This window comes from Python bivittatus, unplaced genomic scaffold (assembly GCF_059951505.1).
Source record: "Python bivittatus isolate LINGU-HERP-01145 unplaced genomic scaffold, Pbiv_v1 ctg000700_np1212, whole genome shotgun sequence".
Classification (NCBI taxonomy): Eukaryota; Metazoa; Chordata; class Lepidosauria; order Squamata; family Pythonidae; genus Python; species Python bivittatus.
The window spans coordinates 8788421-8816261 of record NW_028277098.1 but is presented as its reverse complement, the minus strand read 5'-3'; the positions used below and the strand labels follow the sequence as shown (position 1 = coordinate 8816261).

The following is a 27841-nucleotide window of genomic DNA, read 5'->3' as shown; positions in this document are numbered from 1 at the left end:
ACTTTCAATGTGCATGCTCAGGATGATATAGTAATATTTGTTTAAAAATACCCAAATAAAGTATACTCAGCAGTAAAATAATAGTTGGTAACTGCCTCGAAGGGTGCTCACGTAGCTAGACACAGCTGTTGACGCTCATGGGATTTGGTCATACTTTCTTTGCCATATATCATTATTTTCACTGTTGATTTTAATTATTTTTTATTTTTGCTTTTAAGTATCTTTGTCTCTGATTTTCATTCTGAATGTATGTTTTATTGTGTATTGCCAAGATAACTCAATAGTTGGTGGTATAAGTTCAGTAAATAAATATTTGTATGACTTTGGCTGAATTTAGTATCATTTCTAAATACATGGGTCAGATTGGACTACAAGCATCAACACTTGGCTCTGGTTATATACTGCTGGGCGAAATTGCATTTTAGTGATTTCCATCTGAATGAGATTACACATTTTTGTCTGCAGTGTAGATCTTAGAAACAAATGCAGCTTTGTGCTGAGTTTGTGTTGACAACAGCAATAACATTTTGTCAAGGAAGTAAGGATCAAACAAAATTTCTGGTGATCAAATCACAACCAACACATATGTTATTTTAAAATGTATAGGAAAGCTGCTGAATGAAGGGACAATATTGTTTCAATTGTAAACTCCAGTACTTCCACCCTGTATTGAATACTTATTTTTCTGTTTTGTCGTCTGCTTTCTTTCTTTCCTTAGCAAAACTTTTGGGGAAGGTGGGAGAAAGCCTTAGCAGGATTTGCTGTGTTCGTCCCCCAATGGAGCGTTTCACCTTTGTGGGTATGTTGTTGAAATGTGATTGTCTGCAGCCAAGTAAAAATTGTGACCTCTGACTGAAATTAGCTTCTTTCCTAGCTCTTCTTTTGGAGATTGTTTGGTGTGTAAATTAACAGAAGAGTCAAATGATTTCTACCAACATGTAGCAGATGATGGACCTCTGGCAATACTTGTCTTGGGACATTCCTAGATTTATCCCCAGGTAGTTCCAGGAGTGCACTGAGCACTGACATGCTGTATGTGAATTACCCTGGATGTATCATAGAAAAATTGGACAAATCGAAACCAGGCCTGAAAATTATTTTTTTATTATCTAATATCACACTTGCTTTCCATTTTGTCAGTCTTCTTTCAGGCTCAAAGATCTTGTTATGCAATTACCAGAGTAAAAGTTTGATATATTCCGGAGTTCAGAAGAATCTCTTAGGGACATACTAGATATGCAGTAGAACCAAGCAGCTGAAGGAAAGGATTCAGCACTTAGGCTTGTCGGCCTCTTTCACATTTGATCTCCTGTCTCATTTCAGCCACTGTTATTATCACTACTTAAAACCATCATTTTAATATAATTGCTTTTAATTACACTCTTTATGAAAGGTGCTCTAAGTACAGTTGTACAAGGGCAGGATAAATGATTGCATAGTAAGAGTTGCTTAGTAAATGTAGTGTCTTTAACTAATAGACAACCTTATCACAGGTGGTCTTGTGAAATACAATTTCAGCGTTTTCTCTTCTTGCTTTCTAGATGAAAATGCTAATTTGGGGACTGTGATGAGATATGAAGAGATTGGTAAGTGAGCATCATCCATAGGCCCATGCAAAAGTGGGCATATTTGCCCAATGAGGGGCAGAAGAGTTGTGGTTACTTTATTGCACAGTTGATGTTGGTTCTGATTGGAAAAATAAAACAGGCATGCAAAGATCAGGATGCATGTAATGTATTGTAGGAGTTTATGGGAGTTGTATCACACATAGCTGGAGCATACCAGATGGGGAAGACTGGAATGGTATCATCTACAAATGTCCTACTTAATTCTGCAAAAGCTCTTGAAAGCTGTGCAATACTTTGAACTGATTCCAAACAGTGTTTTGGAGCATGAAGAGGTGTAAACTTAGCACATGTCTGCAACTTCTTAGCAACAGTTTTATCTCTTCCAGGACTGTGAAATTTTAGGAAAAGATGTAGCTGTTTTGAAGAGTTGTGAACAGTTGCTACATTCATTTCTCTCCCTGTTCCAAACCACCTTTCTGGAATTGAATCCAAATTTTTGTTTGTCTTGCTGTACGCTATGCAGCATCACAGATAAGAAAATGCATATGAGATCAAAAAATCAGCACTGTCCTTCAGACAAGTGCCTAATAATGGGTTGGGATGTGAAAAATCATTCCAAATCTGTTTCATGTGCATTAACACTCATTTTCACTTATAATGGTAGTCTGTCAATTATTCTTGCAATAAGAAACCCCCCATTCATTATCATTGTAATCTTCCCTAATAAAAGGAGTTTTGCATTCCCCTAATGTACACTTTCAAAAAATAACTACCCCAATATATGCTTTTTTTTTTTTTGTACTCAACTTTCCCAACTATGTCCACTTTGGAATACATTTTTTCTAAGTATACTTTTTGTGTGTGTGTGTGTAAATCTATAGAGCGGAACATGACAGAAGCTAGCAGTCCCTTCATTCCTGTCCATAGCAGATTTCACATCTTTAAGATTCTGTATTCTTGATGTTGGATATAATGTTATGGGATCCTACCTGCAAATTCTACAGAGCCCTACCGTTATGGAGCAAAGGGACAGATGGTGGAGCATGGCATAATGGAAATGACTCTTTGATCACATTCCTGAATTCTGTAATCTAAGTCACCTTCAGATGTAAAGCAGAAGGATATTTTCTGCATAGAAAGGGAGCATTTTATGATCCTGCTCCAAATGTCTCTGCTTTTGTGTTCATACAGGCACAGAAAAGTCATTGCAGCATGCATTATATTGGTACACAAAATTGCCAAAAATGAAGAGAACATTGACATTGCTAAAGGAACATCAGTAATAGATTTCAGTGGTTGGTGAAGTAGATGGATCGACAGACAGATAGATGCTAACACTTCCAGGGTACTTTCATAAGTGCCTGAATATTTCCCAATTTTTTGAACATACACCAGAAAATGATGACAGTCACATTTAAATAACTCTGATATTGCCCTACATTTGGGAACATTTGATTATCCCTTACAGATTATGTATAAAATCTTAATAGCTATAAACAACTATTGCAGTCCTCTAGGATATACTTTGGGAGACCCAGAATGGTAATTCTTCCTGCTTTCCTCTCAAAAGACACCCATTACATTTTTTTTTTGTAATTGAGCATTGGAAAGATGAAGCATGCATGTGTTGAAAATTCCACACAGCTTTTCACAATCACACTGTTAGAGCTGTGCTAATCAAGTCAGGTAAGCTTTAAATAATTATTCTTTGTGCAAAAAATAAAACGCAGAAGGATACCACAGGGGTTATAGAGAGCAGCAAAACATTTCCACAGGGAGTGTCTGGTTAAAAGGCAATTAACATTTTGAGGTAGTTTTTCAGAGAAAAGAATGATAGTTGCAACCAGTTAATCTCTCAAAGCATTTTGTTAGGCAACAGCTTCTTACGTCCGTACATTCGATGCAATGGAGATGCCTTGCTGGATAACCGTTCCCATCCACCCAGCTGTTTCTTTAATGGTGCAGAAAAGAAGAGAGTTCACCCAGTGTCCTACTTTCTGTTTTTATTCTACTAAGGTTATGTACACAAAGGGTAAAGCTGGAATAACTAAAGGCCATTCCATTTGGGACTGTCCATGCTCAGTTGCCCACAGGATTGTTTCCAATGGTTCTGGAAAGTTCTGTATCCCTTTGATATAGAGAGATATGTAAATAATGTAAGTTATTTGTTAGTAGTCATGTCTCCCTATTTCTGCCTGCTTTTGTCCCGATTTTTACCAGTTAACTATATATTTTTTTAATCTTTGCTGATGTTTAATAAATAAACATCATGCTATATTTTTATTAGCTGAACTGAGTGGCATATGTGCTTTCTCTGATCTAGATATAAGGGTTGACTGGAAGCATGCTGGGTGCAAATTAAACTGGAAACTGACCACTCTAATTTTTCCCCAAAAAACGGTTATGGGCTCAGCAAGGACCCAGAACCAGAGCACCTCAAAAGCACCCCGGTCACGAAAACATCCCAATTTATTTCCAGGTGTTTAAGCATACAGGTGAACCAGCACCAGGGATTAACTGGGAGTGTGCTGGGTATAAACTAAGCTGGAAGTTACCCATAGTAATTTTCTGACATGTCTTTCTGCTGAGATACTGCAGTGGGTAACATGTTGCCCTGCAGATCTGTTTGACTCCTATAATGGCCATGCTGGTTGATGAATCCAACGTATCCAGAGGGGATAAAGTTGGGGACACCTGCTGCAGAATCCTGACCTGCGTACAGCACTTTGAAATGGCAAAGAACCTTTCAGAAACCAAATCTTGGTTGTGCTTTCTCTTGGAATACATATTTCAGAAGTGGAGTCAAAGTACCTGTGCTGCCAATCTTATCCTGTGTGAACGGATACATAACATTCTTCCTGTCATAAATGCTAGGAATAGCCAAATTATTCCAAAGCTGTGAGAACCACAGCATCCCTGAAATTCATAAATCAGGAACCATATTTTGTCACAGTGCATTCACTGAACATGTTTGCCCTAGAGGTACTTGGGAGGCACTTCAGTTCTGAAAACAACACGGGAAACTCTGTTTCAGAGCTCTGTCTTTTCAGCTCTTGTTCCTTTTTTAAGCCTTTGAGTCAAGGCAAAGAGATTAGTGGAGAGCGATTATCCAGGGAACATCTGAGTATCTGTATCTTTTCTCTTCAGAGCTCCGAATCTTGCTGCTGTGTGGAAGTGATTTGCTGGAGTCATTCTGTATCCCAGGCCTTTGGAATGAAGCTGATGTGAGTGGATAACAAGATATGGTCAAAGCTGTGGTTTCCTTCCTTCCTTCCTGCCTTCCTTGCCTGCCTTCCTTCCTCACTCTCCATCTTCACGCAGTAGCTAGCATAATATACTTCTGGAGGAGTTTTGTTTACTTTTTGATGGCTTGGGAAATCATAGATTGACAGTCTAATTCCACCTTTCCTGTTCATGACTCCTTCTTTTCTAGTTCTGACAATAATAAAGGGATAACAGCAATTTTAATAGTGGTGTTCAAGAGGAATTCTCTTGTGATCTAAATAAATATGATTTCGTATTTCAGTAGAGTTGTACCATGGCAGATTCATAACAGGATGATAAAGTTGAATCTTAAATCTGATGAAAGGGCACCAGGACTTTAAAAAAGGATGGTTAACAGAAATTGATGTATAGAGGGAAAGAAGAAGAAATAGACTAAAGGTTGATATAATGACTACTTCTGGAGGAAAGTGAAAGCAAAAAGCTTTGGAGAAATATTAGGGAAGTACAGTCTGCCACCTTTCAGATTAACTCAAAAAGGCCAACAAGCATGATGCCTTTTGTCTATGCCGCACAGAAACAGCTAATGGATATCCAAATGTGATTCTGCCATAGCAAATTCTCATTACAGTGAGGAGACTGGATGGAGGTTAAGCCATGAATAGATGAGACCTTAGAAGCATAGATCCTAAACAGTTTAACCCAATACAACTTTCAATACATGCAGAAAAACAGAGTTGTCCAAAATTATAAGTTAATTGATGAATATTCATATGAGATCTGAATTTCCAGGAGAAGGAGATGGTTCTCTCCTACTCTGCCCAAAAGGTCTTCCTGCATCTCTAAAATTCCCTTAGCAGTTTGCAGAATCATAGGCAAAATTTTCAATATTTTTTCCCCTTTCCCTCTCTCTTTTTCTTTTGTGATGTGCCTTTATTTTGTAAAACTGAGGGCAGGGCTCTCATATTATCGATCTTTCTATGCTATTTTGAGAGATCGACATTTCCATCCAAAACATGGGGTAGCAATGCCTCAAAGAAGTAAGAAATCCTTGTTTCAGAGAATTTTCTACTCTGTGCGCATTCTTTTTAGGCCCCATTTCCAGAACCCTTCTTTCCTGCAGATGGTTCTTTTTGCACTGTTCTTCCTATGACAGATTGAGCAGCAGGTCTGCTGTGGGAGCTGTAAGACTGCTGAATCCAAGCAAAGAGTTTGAAGGACTTTTCAAGGGCTCCATCTTAAACTACTGCCGTGAAAAGGACAAAGTCACATAATCTTAGCCCTAAATTTAAGGCATGGGGAGGATCTCCATACAAAAGAAAGTTCAGATTGCTGTATGTGTAAGAAAACTCTTTTCTTTCAGTCAGGCTCAGATTGTGAGAGCTTGACGCTAAAATGCAGCTCAAGGGCCTACCCATTCTCCAGATCAGGCTGCAAAGCAAAATGCTAGGCTCAAGTATTATTTCAAAACAGAAGGATGCCTTTGGCTCCCATAGCTTTCTTACCAAATAAATATAATGGAAGTCTGCAAGCAAGTATTGTGTTCCTTCACACACACACACCCAAAAGGGACCTGTATGCTAGGGTTAGAACCAGTTTGGTGTAGTAGTTAAGGCACCAGGCTAGAAACTGGGAGACCACTGAAGACTTAGGCACAAAGCCAGCTGGGTGACCTTGGGCCAGTCACTCTGTGTCAGCCCTAGGAAGAAGACAATGGCAAACCACTTCCTAAAATCTTGCTGAGAAAACTGTAGGGACTCATCCAGGCAGTTGCCAGAACTTACACTGACTTCAAGGCGTACTGTAAGAACCACAGTACTTAGTTCCCAATGAAAGTAACTCTCATTGAAACCAGTGCAGGTTCAAAGGAAAGTTCATTTATTGGAAAGTAGTGAACAGCTCTAGAACATAGCTGGAACTGAGTCCCATGCACGCTAAATCTACCTCACTCCCATTTCACACACACACACACACACACCGTCTTTGAATCTCTCTTGCGCATGTTGAAGATGTTCTCAGGTTCCCACGTTGGTACGACCATGGGCATTCCTGAGAGCCAGATAATGGCCCATCTGCACCTAATGGTTAACATTCCACCCTTCTCTCCTTTCCTCCCTCTCTACAGTAATGGTAGAAACGAAGCAAGCGAACTAGCAGTGCAAGTGATTGTGAGGATTCTGACACGTACATGCGTGCACACACACAAACTAGAGTAGGAGAAAGATTTTTATGGGGCTATAAGAGATGTTGTGGAGCAATCTCACCAGCTGGCCTGCTGATAAATCAGTGTTTTATATTTGGCCCCACTAACCATAGCAGATATTTTGAAATTAGGAAAGATCCCCATTGTTACTATTTGGCAAGCATACCCAGGACACTTTCAAAAGTCCTCAAATTTTGATTTTGAAAACTAAAAAAAAAAAATCATGAGTTTCTGCTCTATCCCTAAACTATTTATTTATTTGCAAATATGCAGCATAGAGATTTACTTTTGAACACCAAGAAGAGAGTCATAACAATAGGATGATACAAAACAACATGACATTAAGTTGTTAATTTGCAGGATTTTTGCTTATAACAAAAACACAGGATTTTATTTTATAGTTTGTTTCCAGAATATATTCAGTTTTGTAGAGCTGATGGCAAAGAATACTTTAACAGGCCTTAGAATTGCAGAGAGACACTTGATAATAGTTGGGGTTGTTCCAAACCCATTGGACTGGAATGAACAGGTGTGGCTTCTGGTGGCAACTAATTCCTTCCCTGTAATGCAGGTCAACAGTAGCTACAGATAAGTTTTTAGGACCACCTGTTCTTCCATATCCTGCATACCCCTTCAGATCAGGCTTTGTGCCAGGTCTCTAGGTAGAATTTAAACCTCCAGTACATGAATCTAAATACCCCACTAATCCTTAGGCTGGTTACATTTGGAGTCACATGTCAAGAGTCTAGACAGCCCTCCCTTTTAAAATATGCTCCACAGATCAGCCTTCCCTAATCTAGTGCTGTCCTGATTCAATAAACCAACTTTAACACACATCAGTGTGGCCAGTGGTGGGGTGGGTGGGTGGATGGGAGGATGGATGGATGGAGACAGACAGACAGACAGAGAATTCTTTTTAGGAAGGTCTTGACTCAGCTTCTGCTGGACTGAAAATCACATTTTGTGTTCTACCTTCAGCTATACTACGGGCTTGAGATTATTCTTGAAATTTTCCATTTTACTTATTAATCTAAATGTAAAGTAGCAAGAATTTGATTAAATGTTCTTATGTATGCATATGCTAGTTCAGCCTTCTCGAAACTGGGTGCTCTCCAGATCTGTGGACTTGAGCTCCCAGATTCTTCAATTAGGGTAATTTCTGAGAATTCCAGAAGATGGAATACACAGGTTGAGAAGCCTCTCAGAGGTAAACCTACAGTATATAAGTGAAAAGGAAAAGGATTCTTCTCCCTTGGCTCTTTTAAGGAGAAAATAATAAATAAATTTCCTGTAAGAAATTATGTACATTTAGCGATTGTAGTCTTTGGACACAGATTTGGACACAGATTACAGAGCCAAGATATCTCTGGCAGTCAGGTGTAAATCAAATCTTTCCTTCTTCTCTTTACCCTTCCTGTTCCCAAAGCAGTGGATGAAGTATAGGAACTAGATTTGGGCTACTATCTCCTATCATACAGTTTGCTTGCATCTATCAGTGCCTGTAACTTTACAGAAGCAAGGCAAATCTCCAGCAAAAAACTTCTTTTATCAACTACTAGAAGACTGTTCTTTCCTACTTATCTTCATGATGTATACATTATTCCGTTTCATTAGCCCACTTTCTTTACAGAGTAAAATTTCCAGAATATGCTAAGCTATACCAGACATGACCCCTTGGTTATACTACAGTATTGAGTACTTTCTTTAATTTCTCCCATATACAATAAATTATCCAAGTGATTTTCTTCCTTTGGGAATAGGGAAAAGGAAGTTCTTTTGTAGTAACCTCAACATCTGAACATCTTCCTTGAACATTGATTCATCTGCCTACCATTTACTCAAGTCTCCTCAAAGACTTTTGTAATATAAAAACATTCTCACCAATAGGGCCAATTTTACTGAAAACATGGTTGGTATTCTGGTTTGAAGCAGTTGCCTTCCATTATTGTTTTTTTTCTCCAATCTCTGGAAGCTATATCTTTTGGCCATGATTACTTGCTGCACAGGGAGGCTATTTTAGCTGATCTCAAGGTACATGTACATGCAAATTTATGTTGGATTTCATATGAGTGTAACTATCTTCCAAAGGAAATAATAGAGATGCCTTGATTTCCCCTCAATATTTACAGTTCACAAGGTTCAGCCAAAACTATGTGCTATATTTTTGAAGGCTCTGTGGAAGCCTACAAGAGAAAAAAAATCAGATTAGCAAGAAAATGGATCCAAATATAACCAAGTGCATAGAATACATCTTCACTGGAAGCTAATCACCCCAAAGTAGATTCAGATTTAGAGAAACGTTTCTTTAAATATGTGTTTTCATAAAGGGTATTCATTCTAATTTATACAGATGGAGGTGATAGTGGGGGACTTTGGCATTGTTGTTGTGCCACGAGATGGTGCTGATACCGAGAGAATCATGAACCACTCCTCTATACTTCGCAAATATAAAGTAAGTTTTGTTGTTGCTGCAAAACTGCAGTGATAAATGGATTCTAGTCTGGCACTTCATCCTGCTTTTCCTGCACCTCTCTTCTTTCCCTGGTTGCATACAGTTGCCCATTCCAGGTTTATCTATATAGGGGGCAGGAACTCTGCTAGAATCCTGTCTTCTATGTTGCTGAGGAAGTTGCAGCTAGGAGAGTAGGAGACCTTTGCCTGGAAACAGTCAAGGATATGAATAGCCTTCTTGTCCTGTAATGGTATGTGGGAATGACCTTGGTAGACAGGAAAGAGAGCCACAGACTGGACAACCGTCATGTAAAAGAGATCTCAGTCCACAGAAGGAGGGTATGTGGTGGTGATGGGGGGGGGGGGAGAAGTATTTCAGAAGGGGCCATCTCTAGTTTTCTGGAGAATAAAAGGAGAGGAGGGGAGAAATATTTTCAGTCTTGCAAGATTCTGTAACCTTACAATGAAGATATACTTAGCATTCATAGTTGTGCTTCTTGTCTGGACTACCGTGAAGAGCTAACATGTCCCAAGCAGGCTCAGGATAAAGTCATTAAGTGTTTTAGTCTCTTAACTTTGGGTTTTTACCTCAATTCTGAAGCAATCTGTTTTTTAATTCTTTCTTGAACATGTAAAAATTCTGACAAAAATGAATGAAAGTCACATTATTTTGAGCCTAGCCCTTTGTTTCAGAAGAATTGGAGACTTCACTATATCTGAAAGACAGACAAGAGAATAGCAGGAGTAACCTAGGGTCTAACTGAGACTAGGGTTCCCCTAATTTTGGGTTTGTGTACCCAAATCTCAGTCTGAGCTAATTAGAAAAAAAACTCAGTACAATTAGTTTTGTTTTCTAATAGCTTTTCCTTTTTTCCCCTATTTTGCCAGATAGCTGGATATAGCACTTTCAAAGATGTACAGTTCATTGATTTTTTTTTAAAAAAACCTCCTTATTAAAAACAGTAAGAATACAATAAGCACTAGGTTAGTTTAAAATTATTTACAGTGAAAGATAATTTATCAGCAAAAATGTTCAAAAGTTCCACTCAACATACCTATTGGGATAAAAACAACTTCACATTTCTTCTATGTTTTTTTTAAAAAGCTAGATCTCAGAAACAGTAGGGGGGGGCATTTGAAGGTGAGGATGCCATGATGAAAACTTACACATCTTAAATGCAATTATCCTGCTTCAGTGCGGCATGGGCAAAACCTCATGCTGATATTCATGCCAATGTTTCCTCCTCAGAACAATATCCTGGTTGTGAAGGATGATGTGAATCACCCCATGGCTATTGTCAGTTCCACTAAAAGCAGGTGAGTGAGGGGAAGTGGGGTATAGGTGGGCAAGATGCCTTATCAGGGCTGGGCGGAGGGGGAATGCCAGCAAGACAATTGTCAAAAAATTTCCACGCTGGTTTGGTTGAAGAGGCAGCCATCCGGTCAAGGAAAGAGTATTTGCTAATATTGCAAACCTCTTCCCATTCCTCTATTATGTCAGATCCTAAAGTGGCCACCTATATCCTGTGCACACAGAGAAAAATACAGGCACGTGCACAGGCAGAAAAATTTGGAAGGCAACCCCTTAATCCTGCCTGATGAATACATCTACAAAGCTGTTCCCCAATGCCCTTAACCATTTTTGCCTGTTGTGAAAAAACCCAAATGTCGCTTGCTCCAACTGACATAGGGGCTACATTCTTTGTGTGAGAGAAGCAGGAGGTCTTTTATACAAAACAACTCTAGAGTACTGCTGATTGTTTTAACTGCACTGCAGAGTTGAAAAGAAATAAATTGTGGAATCTGCAGCTGAGTTCATCCAGATTTTTATAACTCTGTCAATAAGACTGGCAAGGGAGAGGACTTTTAATCAGTTTTAACTTGCTTATATTTCACTAAGATGTCTACCCACGTTCGTTACACAAAGAACAGGCAATTTAAGTTCTCCCTGGACTACACTACTTTGGTTGGCATGAGGGGTGGGTTGGAGAAAAATCACGTGCTGAATTCTATTTGCTACAGGAACCGCTGTTTGTATAGATTATTTCTTAATGATGTTAAGCAAAAAAAGACTCTCCCCGATATGAGACATGTCACAAGGGCTAGGCAATTCCATCTGGGATATTTATTTATTTATTTATTTTATTTGTCCCCGCCCATCTCCCCACAATGGGGGACTCTGGGCGGCTTACAACATACTAAAAAACATGAATACAGTTAAAAGTTATAAAACCAAACATTAAAAAGATAAAAAAGCTAAGAAATCCAAGAGGCCGCTGGGGCCACAGCGTACCACTAAGGGGCCAGCCAACCCCAATTCTGATTTCTTCCCTCCCTGCCCCAGGCCAGATGGCAGAGCCATGTCTTTAAGTCCCTCCGAAAGGCCTGGAGTGAGGGGGCCTGCCTCACCTCCGGGGGCAAGAAGTTCCAGAGGGCAGGGGCCACAGCAGAGAAGGCCTGCCTTCTGGACCCCGCTAATCGGAGTTCTTTTACCGCGGGGATCCGAAGCATGCCCTCTCTGTGAGATCGGGTGGGACGGGTAGAGATCGTGGGGGTGAGGCGGTCCTTCAGGTAGCCTGGCCCCATGCCATGTAGGGCTTTAAAGGTGATAACCAACACCTTGAATTGGACCCGGAAGCAAACTGGTACCCAATGCAGCTCACAGAGCAGAGGTGTTATATGGGTCCTTCTTCGGGTCCCAAAAATCGTCCGCGCGGCCGCATTCTGGACCAGCTGCAGCTTCCGGATATTCTTCAAGGGTAGCCCCATGTAGAGCGCGTTGCAGTAGTCTATCTGGGAGATAACGAGGGCATGAGTGACCGTTCGCAAGACATCCCGATCCAGGAAAGGGGGTAACTGGTGCACAACCCAAAGCTGTGCAAAAGCCCTCCTGGCCACGGCTGCCACCTGCTCTTCGATCAGGAGTCGTGAGTCCAGGAGGACCCCCAAGTTACGCACTGGGTCTGTCTGGGGCAGTGCTACCCCATCCAGAACCAACAATGACAACGTCCCGGATACAGAAGAGCCATTAACCCACAGCCACTCCGTCTTGCTAGGGTTCAGCTGGAGCCTGTTGTTCCCCATCCAGACCCTCACAGCCTCCAGGCACCACGAGAGGGCGGAAACAGCATCACTTACCTCACCAGGGATGGAGATGTATAGTTGAGTATCATCAGCATACTGATGATACCTCATCCCATGATGACGGATGATCTCACCCACCGGCTTCATATAGATGTTGAAAAGGAGCAGAGAGAGAACCGAACCCTGAGGCACCCCACAAAGGAGGGGCCGAGGATGGGACCTCTCGCTCCCTATCACCACCGATTGGGATCGGCCCTGGAGAAAGGAGGTGAACCAGCACAAAACTGTGCCACCCACCCCCATATCCCTGAGCCATCCCAATAGGATACCGTGGTCGATGGTATCGAACGCCGCTGAGAGATCAAGGAGAGCAAGGATGGTCGCACTACCACCATCCCGCTCCTGCCAGAGATCATCCATAAGTGTGACCAATGCCGTTTCCCTTCCATAGCCGGGCCTGAAACCTGACTGATAAGGGTCCAGATATTCCGTTTCCTCCAGGACCCTTTGGAGCTGCGAAGCCACCACTTTCTCAACCACCTTCCCCAAGAAGGGGAGGTGGGAGACTGGACGAAAATTGTCCAGTATAGTAGGATCCAGGGAGGGCTTCTTGAGGAGGGGGTGCACCAACGCCTCTTTAAAGGGTGCCGGAAACACTCCCTCCTGCAAGGATGCCTTAACCATCGCCTGGATCCAACTACATGTCCCCTCCCGAGCTGCTTTCACCAGCCAGGAGGGGCATGGGTCCAGATGACAAGTGATGGCCCTCACAGACCGAAGGATCCTGTCCACTTCCTCAGGAACAACAGGATCAAACCGTTCCCAGTTAACTGGGCAAGAACGATCCCCCGGTATCTCCCCAGACCCTGCGCCACACTCGGAGTCCAACTTAGAATGAATCTGAGCGATTTTATCCTGCAGGTGCTCTGCAAATTCCTCCGTGCGGCCCTGCAAATGCACCGCCACATCCCCCTTACCCAGGAGGGACTTGGCGATGCCAAACAGGACCACCGGGCAGCACTCTGCAGATGCAATAAGGGCGGAGAAGTATTGGCGCTTCGCCGCCCTTATCGCCACAGTGTAGGCCTTAATAGCGGCTCTAACATGTGTTCGGTCGGATTCAGTCTGTGTCTTCCTCCAGCGGCGCTCTAGACGTCTCTTAACCCTCTTCAGCACCCTCAACTCCTCCGTAAACCACGGGGAGTGTCGGGGCTTGCTTGCGCCTGGGGGACCCATCCGAGGGGAAAAACCCCTCCCAGGTCTCCCCCCGCACCCAACTCCGCCCAAGGAGATGAAAAAAATCTCGGGGGGGGAAGTAATCTCACAATTTTCCCCCCATTAAAGCAGCGGTTGCGCTCGGCATTTGCCGGCGGTCGCCATCTTGGATCTCATTCAGAGATCTTGGATCTTGATCATCTTGGATCTCATTCAGATATCATGAACATCTCCAACTCTAGGATAGGGATGGGGAACTTGTAGCCCTAGACCCACATGCAGCTCCTGATTCCCCTTTTTGGCAGGCCTTGGAGCATCTTCCAATCATAATTACCAGAAACTAATGACACAGTTTCCCTACATTTTGTTTTGGGAAACTGATGAAAACTGCACAAGACCTGAAATAGGTTCGTCACAGATGAAACTCACTCCGCCCATATGTGTCCTATGCCTATATCTCCTTTGCAGTCCTCAATTCCCCTCTCCCAACAGCGTTGAGTGCATCTCTTTGCCATCAAAAGATTGCCCATCCCTGCTCTAGGACTTTTCTTGCTTCTCGTCTCCAATGGCTCTCTTGGAAATGGGCCAGCTAGCAAATTATACAGGGTTAGCCTAGGAACCACCAGAAAATGGGTAGCCTGGACTATATACCTGTCTAGTTTTAAAGTAACTTGATTCCTGCTTTCTCCTCCTTCCTCTTTCTGTCCCCCGCCCCTCACAGACTGGCCCTTCAGCATGGCGATGGGCATGTGGTGGATTACCTGTGTCAGCCCGTCATTGATTACATCCTCAAGAGTCAGCTGTACCTGAATGCCTCTGGTTAAAGTTCTGCTGGCATTGTGGCAAAGCTGCCATGTGGCACCACCTTCCTATGATTGTTCATCACGGTTCTTTCTCACTCTTGTTTCTTTTTCAATGCCTCTTGCGTGCATCTGCCTATTCTGCTCTGATTTTCTCTAGCCCCGGAAATTGTTGCCCACAGCTAACAGCCAAGTACATATGCCATCAAGCAGCCCTTCTCTCCTTGCAGTTAGGAGGGAAAACAGTAAAGAGTATCAGGTGCCATTGCTTAAAGGGTGCGGATTTGGGTTGCCCTTCCCAGCATGCACTAGGGGAAACCACACTACCTACCTTCCCAGCATGGTTTGGGAAGCAGGATGATGGCTATTCTGTTTCCCTTCCTCTCTCCCTCTGTTGGCTAAATAAATCTTGGTGGGGCTTTTTATTTTTACTGCTTCTCATTTGCTTTCTCAACCCTCCCACCCCAAAATTGGCTTTTTTATAATTGCCATCCTTTACAGTGACAACGAGGTGGCAGGCGTATTAAAAACAAAAAAACAAAACACCCACCAGATATTTCAGGACATTGCTAGAAGAATTTAGCAGTGAACTTAAACAACAAAAAAAAGAGAGCAGAAAAATAGAACTGCCCAAAAATAGAACTGCTCAACTGTAATGCTTTTCTGCAGTGGAAACCTTTTTTAATAGGTTGTCGGAGAAAAGGCGTAAAAAGCTCAGAAAGCAAACTTGCTTCATATTTAGCATATCCACCCCCCCACCCCCATTGGAAATAGATATCTCTTTCAGCAGGAGAAGATGAAATGGTTTTGTTTTTGTTGCTGTTGTACTCTCACAACTTTTTTTTAAAGGAAGCATTCCTTGAAAGTGGGGAAAGCGCCACAGAGCACCTGTCTCTTGAATGTTAGATAGTGATGTGGCCCTGAATTGTCTGTCCCTGGCTTTTCATGTTCTTCAGAAACCCATTTGGAGTTTAGTGACTTGTCATGGTGTACCACGGCTGGTGTTATAGTTGTCAGCTACTTCAGTTCATTATTTTCTGCTGTCAAGGAAGTACACGTATCTTTCTTGTAGGCAACAATTGTACATGGTCCTACAATCTGGCAGCTCGTTTTCCATGGCCCTTCTTTCCCTTGATGGAAAGAAACTGCTGCTCAAGTTTACCCTGTAAAATAGATACTTCATCCTCTACAAAAGGCACACTCTCTCTGAAACGCAACAAAAAAAACCCCTGCCTAATAGCTGGAGTAGATTAAATGGTCCACCAATGGGGCAGTTTAGTAGAGTGTGGCTATTATAAATATTGAGAGGAACTAGGAATCATTGGAGAATATCAGTGGTGGCAAATGGCAGCTTCACAAGTAGGAAAACAGCTTGAGCTACAGCGAAATACAAATTACCCAACTGCTGTGATAGACTGGTGTTTATCTTTCTATAGTGGAGAGTTATATGAGTTCTACTAAACCTATTTAGATCTTAGGAAGTATCTTTGTTTTAGGTTACAAACGATGTCATTTTACATATAAAGTAGCCAAAGCTCAGGAAAGAAATACTAAAGATCCAGCAAAACTCCTCGTTACAAAGCCTGATGGGGGCTAGTTAAATGGGGCTTATGAGAAAATGTGACAAATGTCTCCCATTTCTCTGTGATTCTCCAGCAGTCTGGTTGAGTTTCAGTGGAAAGTGTGACATTTCTACAGGTATAGATTGGTTGGTACTGGTTGGAAAAACAGGATTGCTTCAGCAGTTGTAATTCAGACTTTCAGGGGCCTTCTGGTTCCTGCTGTACTACCTGATTCTGATTATTCTCACCAATGACCACCTGAATTGAATATAGGCAGAAGTGTATCAGCATTTAAAATGTCTTGGTAGGTGATTCCTAGCACTGATAAGTCATTACTGTGTGATGTAGGCTATAAATGGGTTTTCAGTGGACTTTCCACACTACTAGAGTTGTAGCACATAAAGCAGGAGCATCCAGTTCAGCTATGGGTAGAAACCCTGGTGACCCTTTTTATGAAAATAATAATAATAATAAGCTGTTCATTTTGTGCTGTGTGCTTATTCAATGAAATGGGCTTGCCTGTTTCAGATTGCGAGGTTAGAAGTATTTAATTAGGAAGAAAAGGACTGATAAAATAATACTAGCCAGAATGACGGGGATTTTTTTAAAAAAACAAAATTGAAGAGTTACAGTGTTTTAATACTCTTCTATTTAAGCCATTCCTCTCTTTTTTAAAAACTATAGCCAGGGAAGCACTTTAGTACTAATTAAAAGATTGGTGGGGAAAATGGGTTTCTAAATTAACGTCCAGTTGCAAGAATTAACATCAGTGCCTGCATCTAAACCATACCCTAAAAAAAGATGGACTAGCCCTATCAGCATTTACATCTGTGAATATTATGCTACTCTTTTATTCTCACAAATGTTGTTTTTTATAAAGTAAGAAGGTGGCAGAAGTAGCACTGGGAAAAATACCAGATGGCTGGTAATGTCATGTGGATTTCCCCGTGAAATGTGAGCAAAGAAGGTATGACACTATCCTGCTGAATTCCTCGTGCACACAATCTCAGATATTACTGTTGCTTCATGAGAACCAGCTGTCACGTCCAAACAAGCCCTTAGAAACCAGACACAATGGCTGAGGACCAAGATGACTTGATGAGGCTCGTCCCATTACCTACTGTAGCATCCAAAGCACTGAGTACCCTTCTGTACTCACTGCTACCATAGGCAGATGTACAAGAGACAGTGTCTTTGATAAGAATTTTTCTACTCAGAGAAGGCTTAGATAGCCTACATTACTAGATAAATCGCCCTCCCGCTGTCCTGTGATACATATCAGCTACAACTTCTAAAGCACTTTCTCATTCACTTGCCTCCAGTACTGAGAGCAGCCACTTCCCGCTGCAATCCACTATTGGTCTTAACGCCGAGCTGCAAGACGCAATGCCAACCACATAGTCAACTCCGTTTGTGTGTGCGCGTGTGTGATTGTGTGTGTGACTGTAAGCGTAGCCTTCCAAAAAGGCTTAAAGGACAATTTTGGTTGGATACAAACAAGTGGGACAACAAAGGAAATAACAGGATGATCTCTCCATTATTGTGAACAAAAAAGATGGATTATCAGGGCCACTTTCCAGTTTCATCCAGTTTAGGACAGCATGCCTTAGAAACGTAGCATTGTGATACAGATTATGTATATAAAGTCTTACTACTCTTTGCCTTCATATGCTCAGTTATGCTTATGATTGTGAGGGAGAAGGGAGCAGGTGTAGCATACCTTTGGAGGATGAAGATGGAATTGCTTTGGTAAGATTGGAGATTGAAGTATCAAACTGATTTACCTGACACGAAACATGGATTTTAGCTACACAGGGAAGGAAGAAAATTCTTTGTCATTACTGAACTTGCCCTTTTAAACTAAATTTTGCTTTGTTTAAAAAAAATGTTAAAAGGAAAAAAGATTTGAAAATGTCAGTTTTACACTGATGTAATATGCTGGAGTTTGATCATTATTGCTAAAATGGTCACGATCACAAAGACAATGTTGAAAATAATTGGAAAAATGTTTAAAAGGATATAAGAAATAAAAATTACGCTAATGAAATGTTGTTGGCTTTTAATGTTGCTTTCGTAGTAGGAAAATTTGGAGTACACTTTCTGTTGTTTGCAATATGACATAAGGGTTCTTCTCTCTTTAGAAAAGAGAAGAACAAATAGGTACAGAGTTCAGCCGGGCAACTACCCTAGGCAGAACACACCATCAGCATTTGGTGTAGAAGCAGGATCACCCATTAGAAAAGCAATGACATCATAGGCTTATCCTCTACCTCAACCTCTCAAATTAATAGCTTTGTATGATGGCATAATTTATATTTTTATTGGACAAATAGATATCCTGCTTTTACCTCAGGGGCATGGTCTTTCAATTTCAATTTTTCCTGTAACAACAAACTTGTGGGGTACCACTAGGCAGAGAGAGTATGACTGACCCAAAATAATTAATGGCAAATGGTGGATTTGATTGGTGTAGTTGAATAATACAGCACATACCTTGCATATACAAGGACTCAGATATAACCCTTTGCAAAGGACTGGCCAGAGAAGTATCTGCCTTATGCCCAAAGTGACTGAATGGGGCTACCAGTAAAAAGATTAAAAGTCTATAGGGTTACTTCCTGCTGGGTTTTGATTCTGTTTTACAGCTTCACCTGTTCTAGCTAAGGTTGCCTGAGAGAGTAGATGGATCACTATAACCCTTTTGAAGGAAATTCCTGCACAGATATACCCTAACTGCTGTTTTAGCAACAGAGAGGGCTTTATTAATATGGACAAACACAAATTGAGGCTTAATCCATTTCATATTAATCCTATTCCAACAAAGCATTTATTAAGATTTTTCATGTGCCATAGTTTCATCCTACCTTTTTTCTGAATTTAACTCAGCAGATCCTACTTTGTACTTCAGAAACTGATTCTGAACCTCAATGGGAAGGAGTAGAACCATAGTGTGTAATAAATCTCAGGACAAGGGTAAAATCTTCTGAGTTAACAAAGAAGTGGTCTGGATGCCATGCCTAGCTTGTGGTTGTACAAAAAATCCACCTCTTAAACCACTGCCTTTATTAAATTCTTCCCTTCCTAGTTTGTCATTAAGCAAGTGGAGAAAAAGTGAATGAAGGAAAATGAATACATCTACCAAAGGCAGGCCTATTTATACAAGCCTATATAACTTGTGTATAAGTGTCCAAGCTTCTCTGCAGAGGATCTTGGGAATTGTCTTTCGACCAGCATACCGAGCATTCTGTTAAAATCTCTAAAATCTCCTTCCCATCACAGAACTAGAGTTCCCAGAATCCCTGGCATGAGGTAATCATTGTAAAACTAGTTTAGGTCTATGGATAGGTATATGTTCTATCTCCCATATGATTATCTTAATAGCCACCAGAGATGGAAGTGGGGGAAAATGTTTTTGGAAAGAAAAGGTATTTCTAGAATGCTTAGTGGAAAAATTAGTTATTCATTGCCTAAGAATTCAATAACAGAACAGAGTACATTTTGACGGGTGTAACATCCATTTTCTTCTGCTGAATCACAATTGAAGAAAGGAAGACAAAGGGCTGGATAAAGCTGAGATTCAGCAGTAGATTCCAATCTGAGATAGCACCCTCAGGTGAAGGCAGATAAATACATAGGATCTTATATATCCCAGGATACCTATCTTATATATCCAGTCTCTTCCACACTCTGTTCTTTATGGTTAGCTTCTCTGTCATGTGACCAGATTGTTTCCCTCTTGTTTTTCAAGAGTGGGGGCTTGAATTACATTCCCTTCAAATTATCTGCTGCTGAAAGGTAATGGTTCACTCATAAGCCACAGTGAGGAAATTGCCATCCCAACCCAATGAACAGAACTTCAGAGGGATCTGTTCAGTGGAGTCCCAAGCAGCCAGTCCTGTAAGGCAGGCATCTCTTCATTTCACTCTGAAACCACTTCTCTAACCCTGAAGTTTGTCCATGGCTTGGCAAATGGGCTTGCTGGAAGTCTGCTTTCCCTGCTTCCAAAGGCTTCAAGGTCTCTCAATGGGTTGTATATTATAACATTTTGGAGGAAGAGTATCCTGGATCACCTCCAAGTTCTTGATATCTGCAAGGATCTCATTAATGCTACTGTCCAGCGTCTGGACTCGGAGCTTCTGCCGGCTGGCTGTTTCCTCCAGCTGCAACATCAGTTCTTTCAACTGGTTGCTTCTTGTTCTGGCATTGCCAAGATTAATTTCAAGCATGTTCATACCTTGCTCATCCACATCCTCTGGTTGGCCTGGCAAAAGAGGAACAGGAGAATATATTCTGCCAAACCCATAATTCCAAACAACCCTAAGTAGCTGCCTCATAATCCAGGAATCAAACCTTTATAATGCTACTTCCTGAACTTCTGTAGGCCAATGCACACTTTTTTCTCAGATTCATCTGGGAAGTGGCAATGTTTGAGAGGAATGCATCCTTGAGAAAGGGGGTGGTCTTGCCAATGCTTAAAGAGGCAGTGTTCCACCCCCTTTTCAAGAAGCCATTGCTAGACCTGACCATTTCTGGATAATTTTTGTCTCGTCCCCAACATTTCCTTTTTAAGGAAGGTTGTTGAGAAGGTGGTCATGCTGGAGCTTCAGAGAGCCCTGGATGAAACAGATTATCTGGACCGTTTTCAGTAGGATTTCAGCCCTGGTTATGGGACTAAGACAGCATTGAATGCACTTATGAATGACTTAGGATGGGAGTAGTACATCCATTCTTGTTCTCCTTGATCTCTCAGTGGTTTTCAATACCATCAGTCATGGTATCCTTCTGGACCAGCTCCATATTTAGGAGTTGGGGGAATGGTCTTGTACTGGTTCTACTCCTTCCTCTGGGATTGGTTTTGGTGTTGGTGGAAGGGCTCCTCAGGGCTGGGGTTCCTCAGGGCTAGGCACTCTCCCCACTCCTTTTAATATTTATATGAAACCACTGGATGAGGTCATCTGAAGGCACAGGATGAGGTATCATCAGTTTGCTGATGTTACTCAGCTGTACATCTCCACCCTCATGGAGATGTACTAGCTCCCAATAGGCTTCTGGGTACAATTCAATGTGCTGGTTGCTATCCATAAAGTTTATCTGAGCAATACATTTGGTACTATGGCTTTTAGGTATGAAAAATTTTAAGTGGAGTTTTCAACTGCTTTTACTTTATTAAATTCATGTATAATATTATTATATATTCTGTATCGTTGATACCTTAATAGGGTTGTCTTTTTGAGATAGCCATAACAAGTGGAATATACACATTTTAATATCCCTTTCATACTTTTATAAAATAACATGAGAGTTCAAATGGTATTAAAAAATATTTGCCCCCCTGCCCTCATGTTCAATGATCAATATATGTTTGTTACTGTCTATTATAATTGACTTAACCTGGTTAACCAGCTCAAGTTTTTCTTGAAGCATCCACTAATGAAACTAAATAATGCTTTAGCCATAAAGGGAAATCACTTTGCTGCTTACCTATCATGCGCAAAACATCTTCTAGGAACCTGAGCATGTCTTGGACAGCACTCCCAGTACTGACAGCATTGGTTCTGGCCCTCTGGGATGCCTCAACTGTCTGGAGAAATATCAATACTAGATTGTGATAGCCTGCTCAGTAGTCTTTTGTATGGAAACAGAAGTTTCTTCAAAGTTCCCATTGTAAAAAGCCAAAGTTAGAAACTTACCTCTTGAGCCATGGAGGCATCCATGTCAATCTTCCTTGCCTTCTCTTGCAGTTCTTCTCCCACAAGTTTGACCTCATGCTTCAGAGACATGATCCCACTCTCCAAGACAAGCACACCATCGGCAGTCCGATTTGCTTCCAAGGCCAGCCTTCCTATCTCCTGGGAATGCAAATACAAGAAAGAATATAAGAAAATCAAGAGAAGCCTGGTGGATACTTGAAGATCCATTTGGTGGCTTGATGTGCAGAAGTAATAAGCAATAAGTATAATAATAAGTAATAAGCAATAAGTTTCCAAGAAATCCCACAAAACTGAGACAATAACCCCAGGAAATCCCAAGATTGATGCTTCTATCTGATACCCCTTTTATTTATCAGATTTACATCCAACATTTATGCAGTAGTTCAAGATGCCATACATAGTGCTCCTTCCACCTTTTTCCACACAAAAACCCTGGGAGATAGGTTGGGCTGAGAGAAAGTGATGAGGCCAAAATCTCCCACTGAGGTTTTGTGAACTAGGAGTCTCCCTACTCTTAGTATTTTTTTTCTATCTCACCCTAATCCTAATAATTAACTTTACCCTTTATTATGGGTCCAGACCCCAAATCCATCTTCATCTCTGACCAATATCAGATGTACATAACCACAGAGGATCAACTGATCACTCCAGTTCGTGCCATAGACTTCTATCCAACCTATAGTTAAGATGAAAGCTACTATAGCAATAGTGGCTAAGCAACTCAAGTGAGAGCTGGAAAGTCCTTGATGTACGTAAATCTCATTCTGCCAAAATACATTTGGTGGTCTCGGACAAACTAGTATTTCCCAGCCTCAGTTCTCCATCCACAATAGGCCAATGATTATTCTGGCTTATCTTACAGGTTTGTTGTAAGAATGAATACATGAAAGTATCTGCGACAGATTCTGAATAATCTGAAGTGGTATCCAAATGTGAAGTAAAGAACAGTGTCTTCCTATACACTTCCTATACCTCGGTTCACAAACTTAATTCGTTCCACAATTCTGGTCGCAAACTGAATTGGTTGCGAACCGAATCAAATTTTCCCATAAGGTTCAATATAAATAAGGTTAATCTGTTCTGACCCCTACGAACATGGTCGCCAACTGATTTTGGTCGCCAACCGAATCAAATTTTCCCATAAGGTTCAACGTAAATAAGGTTAATCCGTTCTGAACCATATGTTTTGGGGGTTTTTTAACCATAAAAATATGACATCTTCCCAGGCTTTGTCAATGAGGTTGATGCAGTGGAGGACATTGAAATGTTGCACCATGCTTGCTCTGCACTTTCTTTGGAGCCATGCTGGATGTACTGTATGTGATAAAAAGCACACCAAAAAGCTTCACAGCAAGTGTTTGCGACCGCGATCTCATCTAGAGGAAGCCACGACCACGTGTCAGAGCAGGGAAGAGGGCCACAGGTTGTGTTTGTCACCTGATGCGGAGTTCACGAACGGAAGCAAAATTTTGCGAACGCTGCTGTTCGCGAACCGAATTGTTCGTGAACAGAAGCATTCGTGAACCGAGGTATTTGCTGATGAAGTTTTGAATGACAGCATGTTAATCTAAACCTTCAGGATATAAATTCAAATGAAGAAAATCAAATTGCCGTGGCCATCCATCCTCAAGCATACTAGTTCTTCCATATCCAGATTGCTAACCATAACATCTTTTCCACTCCTCTATACCTTATCAATGTTCCCAGCAATCTCCCTTGCTTCAGCAGACATTCTCCTGGCTGCCTCTGCTTCATTAACAGCCTTGCCTAGGGTTGCTTCTACACTCCTCAATTTTTCACGGGTACTTGCAACTTTATTGATGATGAATGGTAATCTTTGCATGGCATCCAAGGCTTCTTTTTGCTTATCACCCACTTGAAAATTAAAATCTATAAACAGAAGGTAGAGAAAAAGATAAATTTTTAAAAAATGAACACAGAAAGTTACCTTATTTGTGCCTCAGCTTTATTGAATTATCAGTTTCCAATACTTTGAGGTTAAAAGGTTGGCTAGAATAAGGAGGAAAATCGTGCAAGACAGAGAATTAGGATAAGAGAAAATTTTTTAAAAATTGACTTGAGAATAAGGTGGATTTCAGGCAGAGGACTGGAGCGAGATGTTGGGTTGTTGCAGTTCTAGAATCTGAATATTGAGCACAGGGCTAAATGGGCTACAAAGTTTTCCATCCTCCAACTCTGCACATTCATTGATTTGATTTGTACCCTGCAGTGAAGTCTCAGGACAACTTGCCAAAGGTTACTATGAATGATCAACTCTACAATTCAAACCATAATCAAAGTCCAACTCCAAACATTTGATTAGCTTACTAAAACAAAAAGTCACATTAAAAAGTTCTAAATTGAGCATCTCTTTTCTTGATCTAAATTATTTATGTGCCATGTGATCCTGTTTTCTTGTTAAGTTTTTACATGGACATGATAACTGTTTCTAACCTGTCCCTCAATGAACTCCTCACCCATTATTATGTACTATAAAATTGATTCCAAAAAAGTGCTTTGCAGTATGTGACATTCCATACATAACAGGTGCAGTCAACTTTTTACAGCAGCTACGTCTTCCCCCAGGTTCACCTGGCAGCTGCAAAGAGCTGCGTGATCCTGGGAAAAGAGGTCATTGGTTTAAAGAGTTGAAGACTGGTGCTACGTTCACTCTCCCACATTCTCTGAAATATCTTTTGGGACTGAATCAAAAGTGCTGCACAATCTTACCCACTACTCACAAGCCTCATAAGAAACTTGCAACTCATTTAGATCCAGGGACAACTCACCCCTCAGCTTCTTCAAGATAGTCTCAACTTCATTCAAAGAAGAATCACCAGCACTCACTGCCTCCTGGGCTTTCTGCTTGGCAAGGTTGACACGAGACAACAATGGAACTGATGACTGTAACCAGACAGGAGGACAAGAGTGTGAAAATACACAGCAGATAAATTCAGTTCCACATCCATACTGTGTACAGCAATATAGGATTTGCCCACTAGGAACCTTTCACCTAAGACTCAGAGGGTCAGTGGTTATTTACAGACCAGGTTCAGACATTTAGTATATTTCAGGGGGTATCTCTGTGCCTTCTACTGGGGATTCCCAAGAGTGACATAAACAGTCAATGCTTTTAGTCCTCATATGGAAACAAAGAACAAACCATAAACATGCCAGTTATAATGTCATAAAAATTCATGATTAAGATCTTGGTTGAAGTTTCCCTGTTGAATAGTAAATACTTTACGGATCTCAGAACTTACTAATTTGTATTTATTTACATATATTGATTACTTACCAGTCTGTCATTTTGTCCTTTTTCCAATAACGTTTTGATCTCTTCCTCCCAGTTCCCTGAGTTGCTTTTCAGCTGCTTGTACTCTGCCATGTAGGTTTCTATGAAGCCTGCTAAAGAGTCCACTTTCTGTTGGAGCTGTCTGGCCTCCTCCTAAAACATCAGAGGAAAAATTGAGGGAAAGCAGTTAACCTAGAGAGGCAAGCCATGAAATTGATTAGGCCATCCTTGGCATAATTCAAAGGATAATTAAAAGTACAGTTTGGCTTTTGTACTTCTGAACCCTACACAGTTGGTAATTCTCTTCCCAGGGACTGCTGCTCAGTTCTTCTCACATTATGTTCCTCAGTTCCTCTCACATTATGTTCTTAGGGTATTTCAGTGTTCCCACACTGATCCCCACAATAATACTCTTTTTTAAAACTCCAGCTCCTCAGCAATACTTATCCAATCATTGCATCTCATCTGCACAAATCTGGATGACCACTAGATGACAGCCAAAGGATACAAAAACATCCCCCTACCTCTTTGCTGCAAGTGAGTGGTCAAAAGGTCAAACAATCAAAAAATTCAGTCAGTAGATGGTACAAAAGAAAAGAAAATGGGGGGGGGGGGGAATTGCAGTGCCTGGAGTAATCAGAGTGTTTTGCGTGCTAATGGGAAGAGTGGTGGACATGGTTCACAATGTTGGGCAGGTGGACAATGTTGGGCAGTGTCAGCCTTGCAAGGTAGACCAGACAGGAAACACGGCCAGATGAGCTACTTCTACTTCATTGTAAGATTACATTAACAGAATCTTGCAGGTCTGAAAGTACATTTCTCCCCCCGTTCCCCCCCTTTTTTTTTAGTCCCTAAGAAACTAGGGAGGGTCTCTTCTGAGCTGCTTTTCCCATCTGCATTCCTGCTGCAGGCTAAGCTGCCTTTTATCTGACCATTCCCTTGGCTGTGTCTCTTTGCCCTGTCTCCCAAGGTCATTCCCACATACTATTCCAGGCAGGACTGGGATCATAGCCAAGGAGACAACCAATCATGGCCCTTGGGATGTCATGCATTAAGCTGCATAGACAGCAGCACAGCACAGACCTATTCTGGGTGGGCAGTAAAGGCACGTTGGGGGGCAGCATGACTTCCTGTCAGGGGAACACAGCAAAGCCGCCTTGTGAATGCAGCCACAGCTTCTCTCTCCCACTGCCAGGATGTCCTTCATTTAAAGAGATGAACGCATGAAGTAAAACAAAGACTTTTCTGAAAATCTCTTGGGGGCAACCACAGTTAATCCACAAACACAAGCCTTACCTGAAAAAAGCTTGTGTCAATCTTTGCTAAACGAGTCAGAGAGCCAAGCTGCTGCTGACTGTCCTGATAGACCCTATCAGCGTTAGATCCAGCTTGGGTAGCATCAGCCTCCAGTTCACTTGACAGCAGCTTCAGCTCATCATACCTGCAAATTAGAATACCACTTTTGAGCCTGAAAAGGGGGGACTTTCTCTTCCCCATCCCCTAATATTTTATCTTGATTTCTCCCCATTCTGGTCTAACTCATATATAACCCGGAGGATGCAAAGTCTGAGTAGGGGAGTGTGCCCTATATTTGGCTGTCTTACATACTGGTGATTTTTCTTTGCCAAGAATCCAGAGGTAGAAGATGAATCCCATGATCCTTCTGATGTTATTTCAGGAGGTGAAGTTTGCACCCAGGAATAGAACAGGAGATATGCCAATATGAGAGCTTTTTATTTTGCTGGATTTGATGGATTATGTGCCATCAAGTCATTTTTGACTCCTAGTGGTCACATAGATAGATTTTCTCTAAGACAATCTGTCTATTTTGCTGGAGATGCTCCTCTTTTCCTTTTGTTTTTTTTCCTCGCACAGCATTAACTTCAAGAAGCATGAGGAGGAAGACAGAGGAAAGCCCTTTGGGTAGCTTGGGAAACTAACAGTAGGACATCTCTTCTTCATATCTAACATCTGCTATATTCAGTCCAGCATATATAAAGGGTGAATAATAAAGTCAGTATTAGATTTCTTAGTTTTGCCTTTTAAATTGTTCAAAAGAATTGGTAAAGAGCCATATGGAGAATCCATATTCATGTATCATCATCACCATCATCATCATCATCATCATCATCATCATCATCATCATCATCATCTCCAATAAAAGCCAGTCCCCACCATTCTATTGTACTCTCTGGGTGATCAAGAAATGGAACCCCTGTACCAATGTTTCTGTCAGGTTCAGCCCAAGAACAGCAATGGGGCAATCCAGTACAGTTCAGTTCCTTTATTTATTTATTTATTTTAATCTGCGCTCAGTCGTTACCGACTCTGCAGTGACTGCTTGGACGAGTCTTTTTGCAGTTTTCAAGGCAAGGTGTTTCGGAAGTGGTTTGCCAGTGCCTCCTTCCTAGAGCAGAGCCCAGCTGGCGAGCGCAGGAGGCAGGATTTCCGTTGTTTCGCGCCCTTTTCGGGCGCGCATGGTTTTTCATTAGCTCGCACCTAATAGACAAAATCTCGCCAGACTCAACCTATGCTAAAGCAACTAGTGGCTATACCCTGTGAGACTCTAGGGAGGGGCCAGCCTCATCCTTTTCATCTTCCCACACTCTTGCTGTGGGCTGAGGAGGCACTTGCCCTGGAATGTCTCTGCCCCCTCCTGACAACCTTGAAGTTCCATTCCAGAATCTTCCCCGCTCATGCCATCCATTACAATTTCTCAACCTTGGCAAC

At 41.5% G+C, this 27841-nt stretch overlaps 2 protein-coding genes across 2 annotated transcripts in view; one reads left to right on the top strand and one right to left on the bottom strand.

Annotated features, from left to right (window-relative positions):
- The window catches only part of NMNAT2 (nicotinamide nucleotide adenylyltransferase 2), an 87687-nt gene extending 69534 nt beyond the window's left edge, over positions 1 to 18153 (top strand). Inside the window, exons 6-11 of the mRNA XM_007425368.3 lie at positions 719 to 799; positions 1542 to 1586; positions 4716 to 4792; positions 9344 to 9445; positions 10694 to 10761; positions 14465 to 18153. Of these exons, the coding sequence (XP_007425430.1) occupies positions 719 to 799; positions 1542 to 1586; positions 4716 to 4792; positions 9344 to 9445; positions 10694 to 10761; positions 14465 to 14567 (476 nt within the window). The 3' untranslated portion in view covers positions 14568 to 18153. The remainder of the gene's footprint in view (positions 1 to 718; positions 800 to 1541; positions 1587 to 4715; positions 4793 to 9343; positions 9446 to 10693; positions 10762 to 14464) is intronic.
- Positions 18149 to 27841, bottom strand: part of LAMC2 (laminin subunit gamma 2) — a 54328-nt gene continuing 44635 nt past the window's right edge. The window contains exons 17-23 of the mRNA XM_007425369.3: positions 26408 to 26552; positions 25115 to 25264; positions 24606 to 24720; positions 23507 to 23706; positions 21796 to 21954; positions 21587 to 21686; positions 18149 to 20366 (exon numbers count right to left, since the gene is read on the bottom strand). Coding sequence (XP_007425431.1) covers positions 20116 to 20366; positions 21587 to 21686; positions 21796 to 21954; positions 23507 to 23706; positions 24606 to 24720; positions 25115 to 25264; positions 26408 to 26552 — 1120 coding nt within the window. The 3' untranslated portion in view covers positions 18149 to 20115. The remainder of the gene's footprint in view (positions 20367 to 21586; positions 21687 to 21795; positions 21955 to 23506; positions 23707 to 24605; positions 24721 to 25114; positions 25265 to 26407; positions 26553 to 27841) is intronic.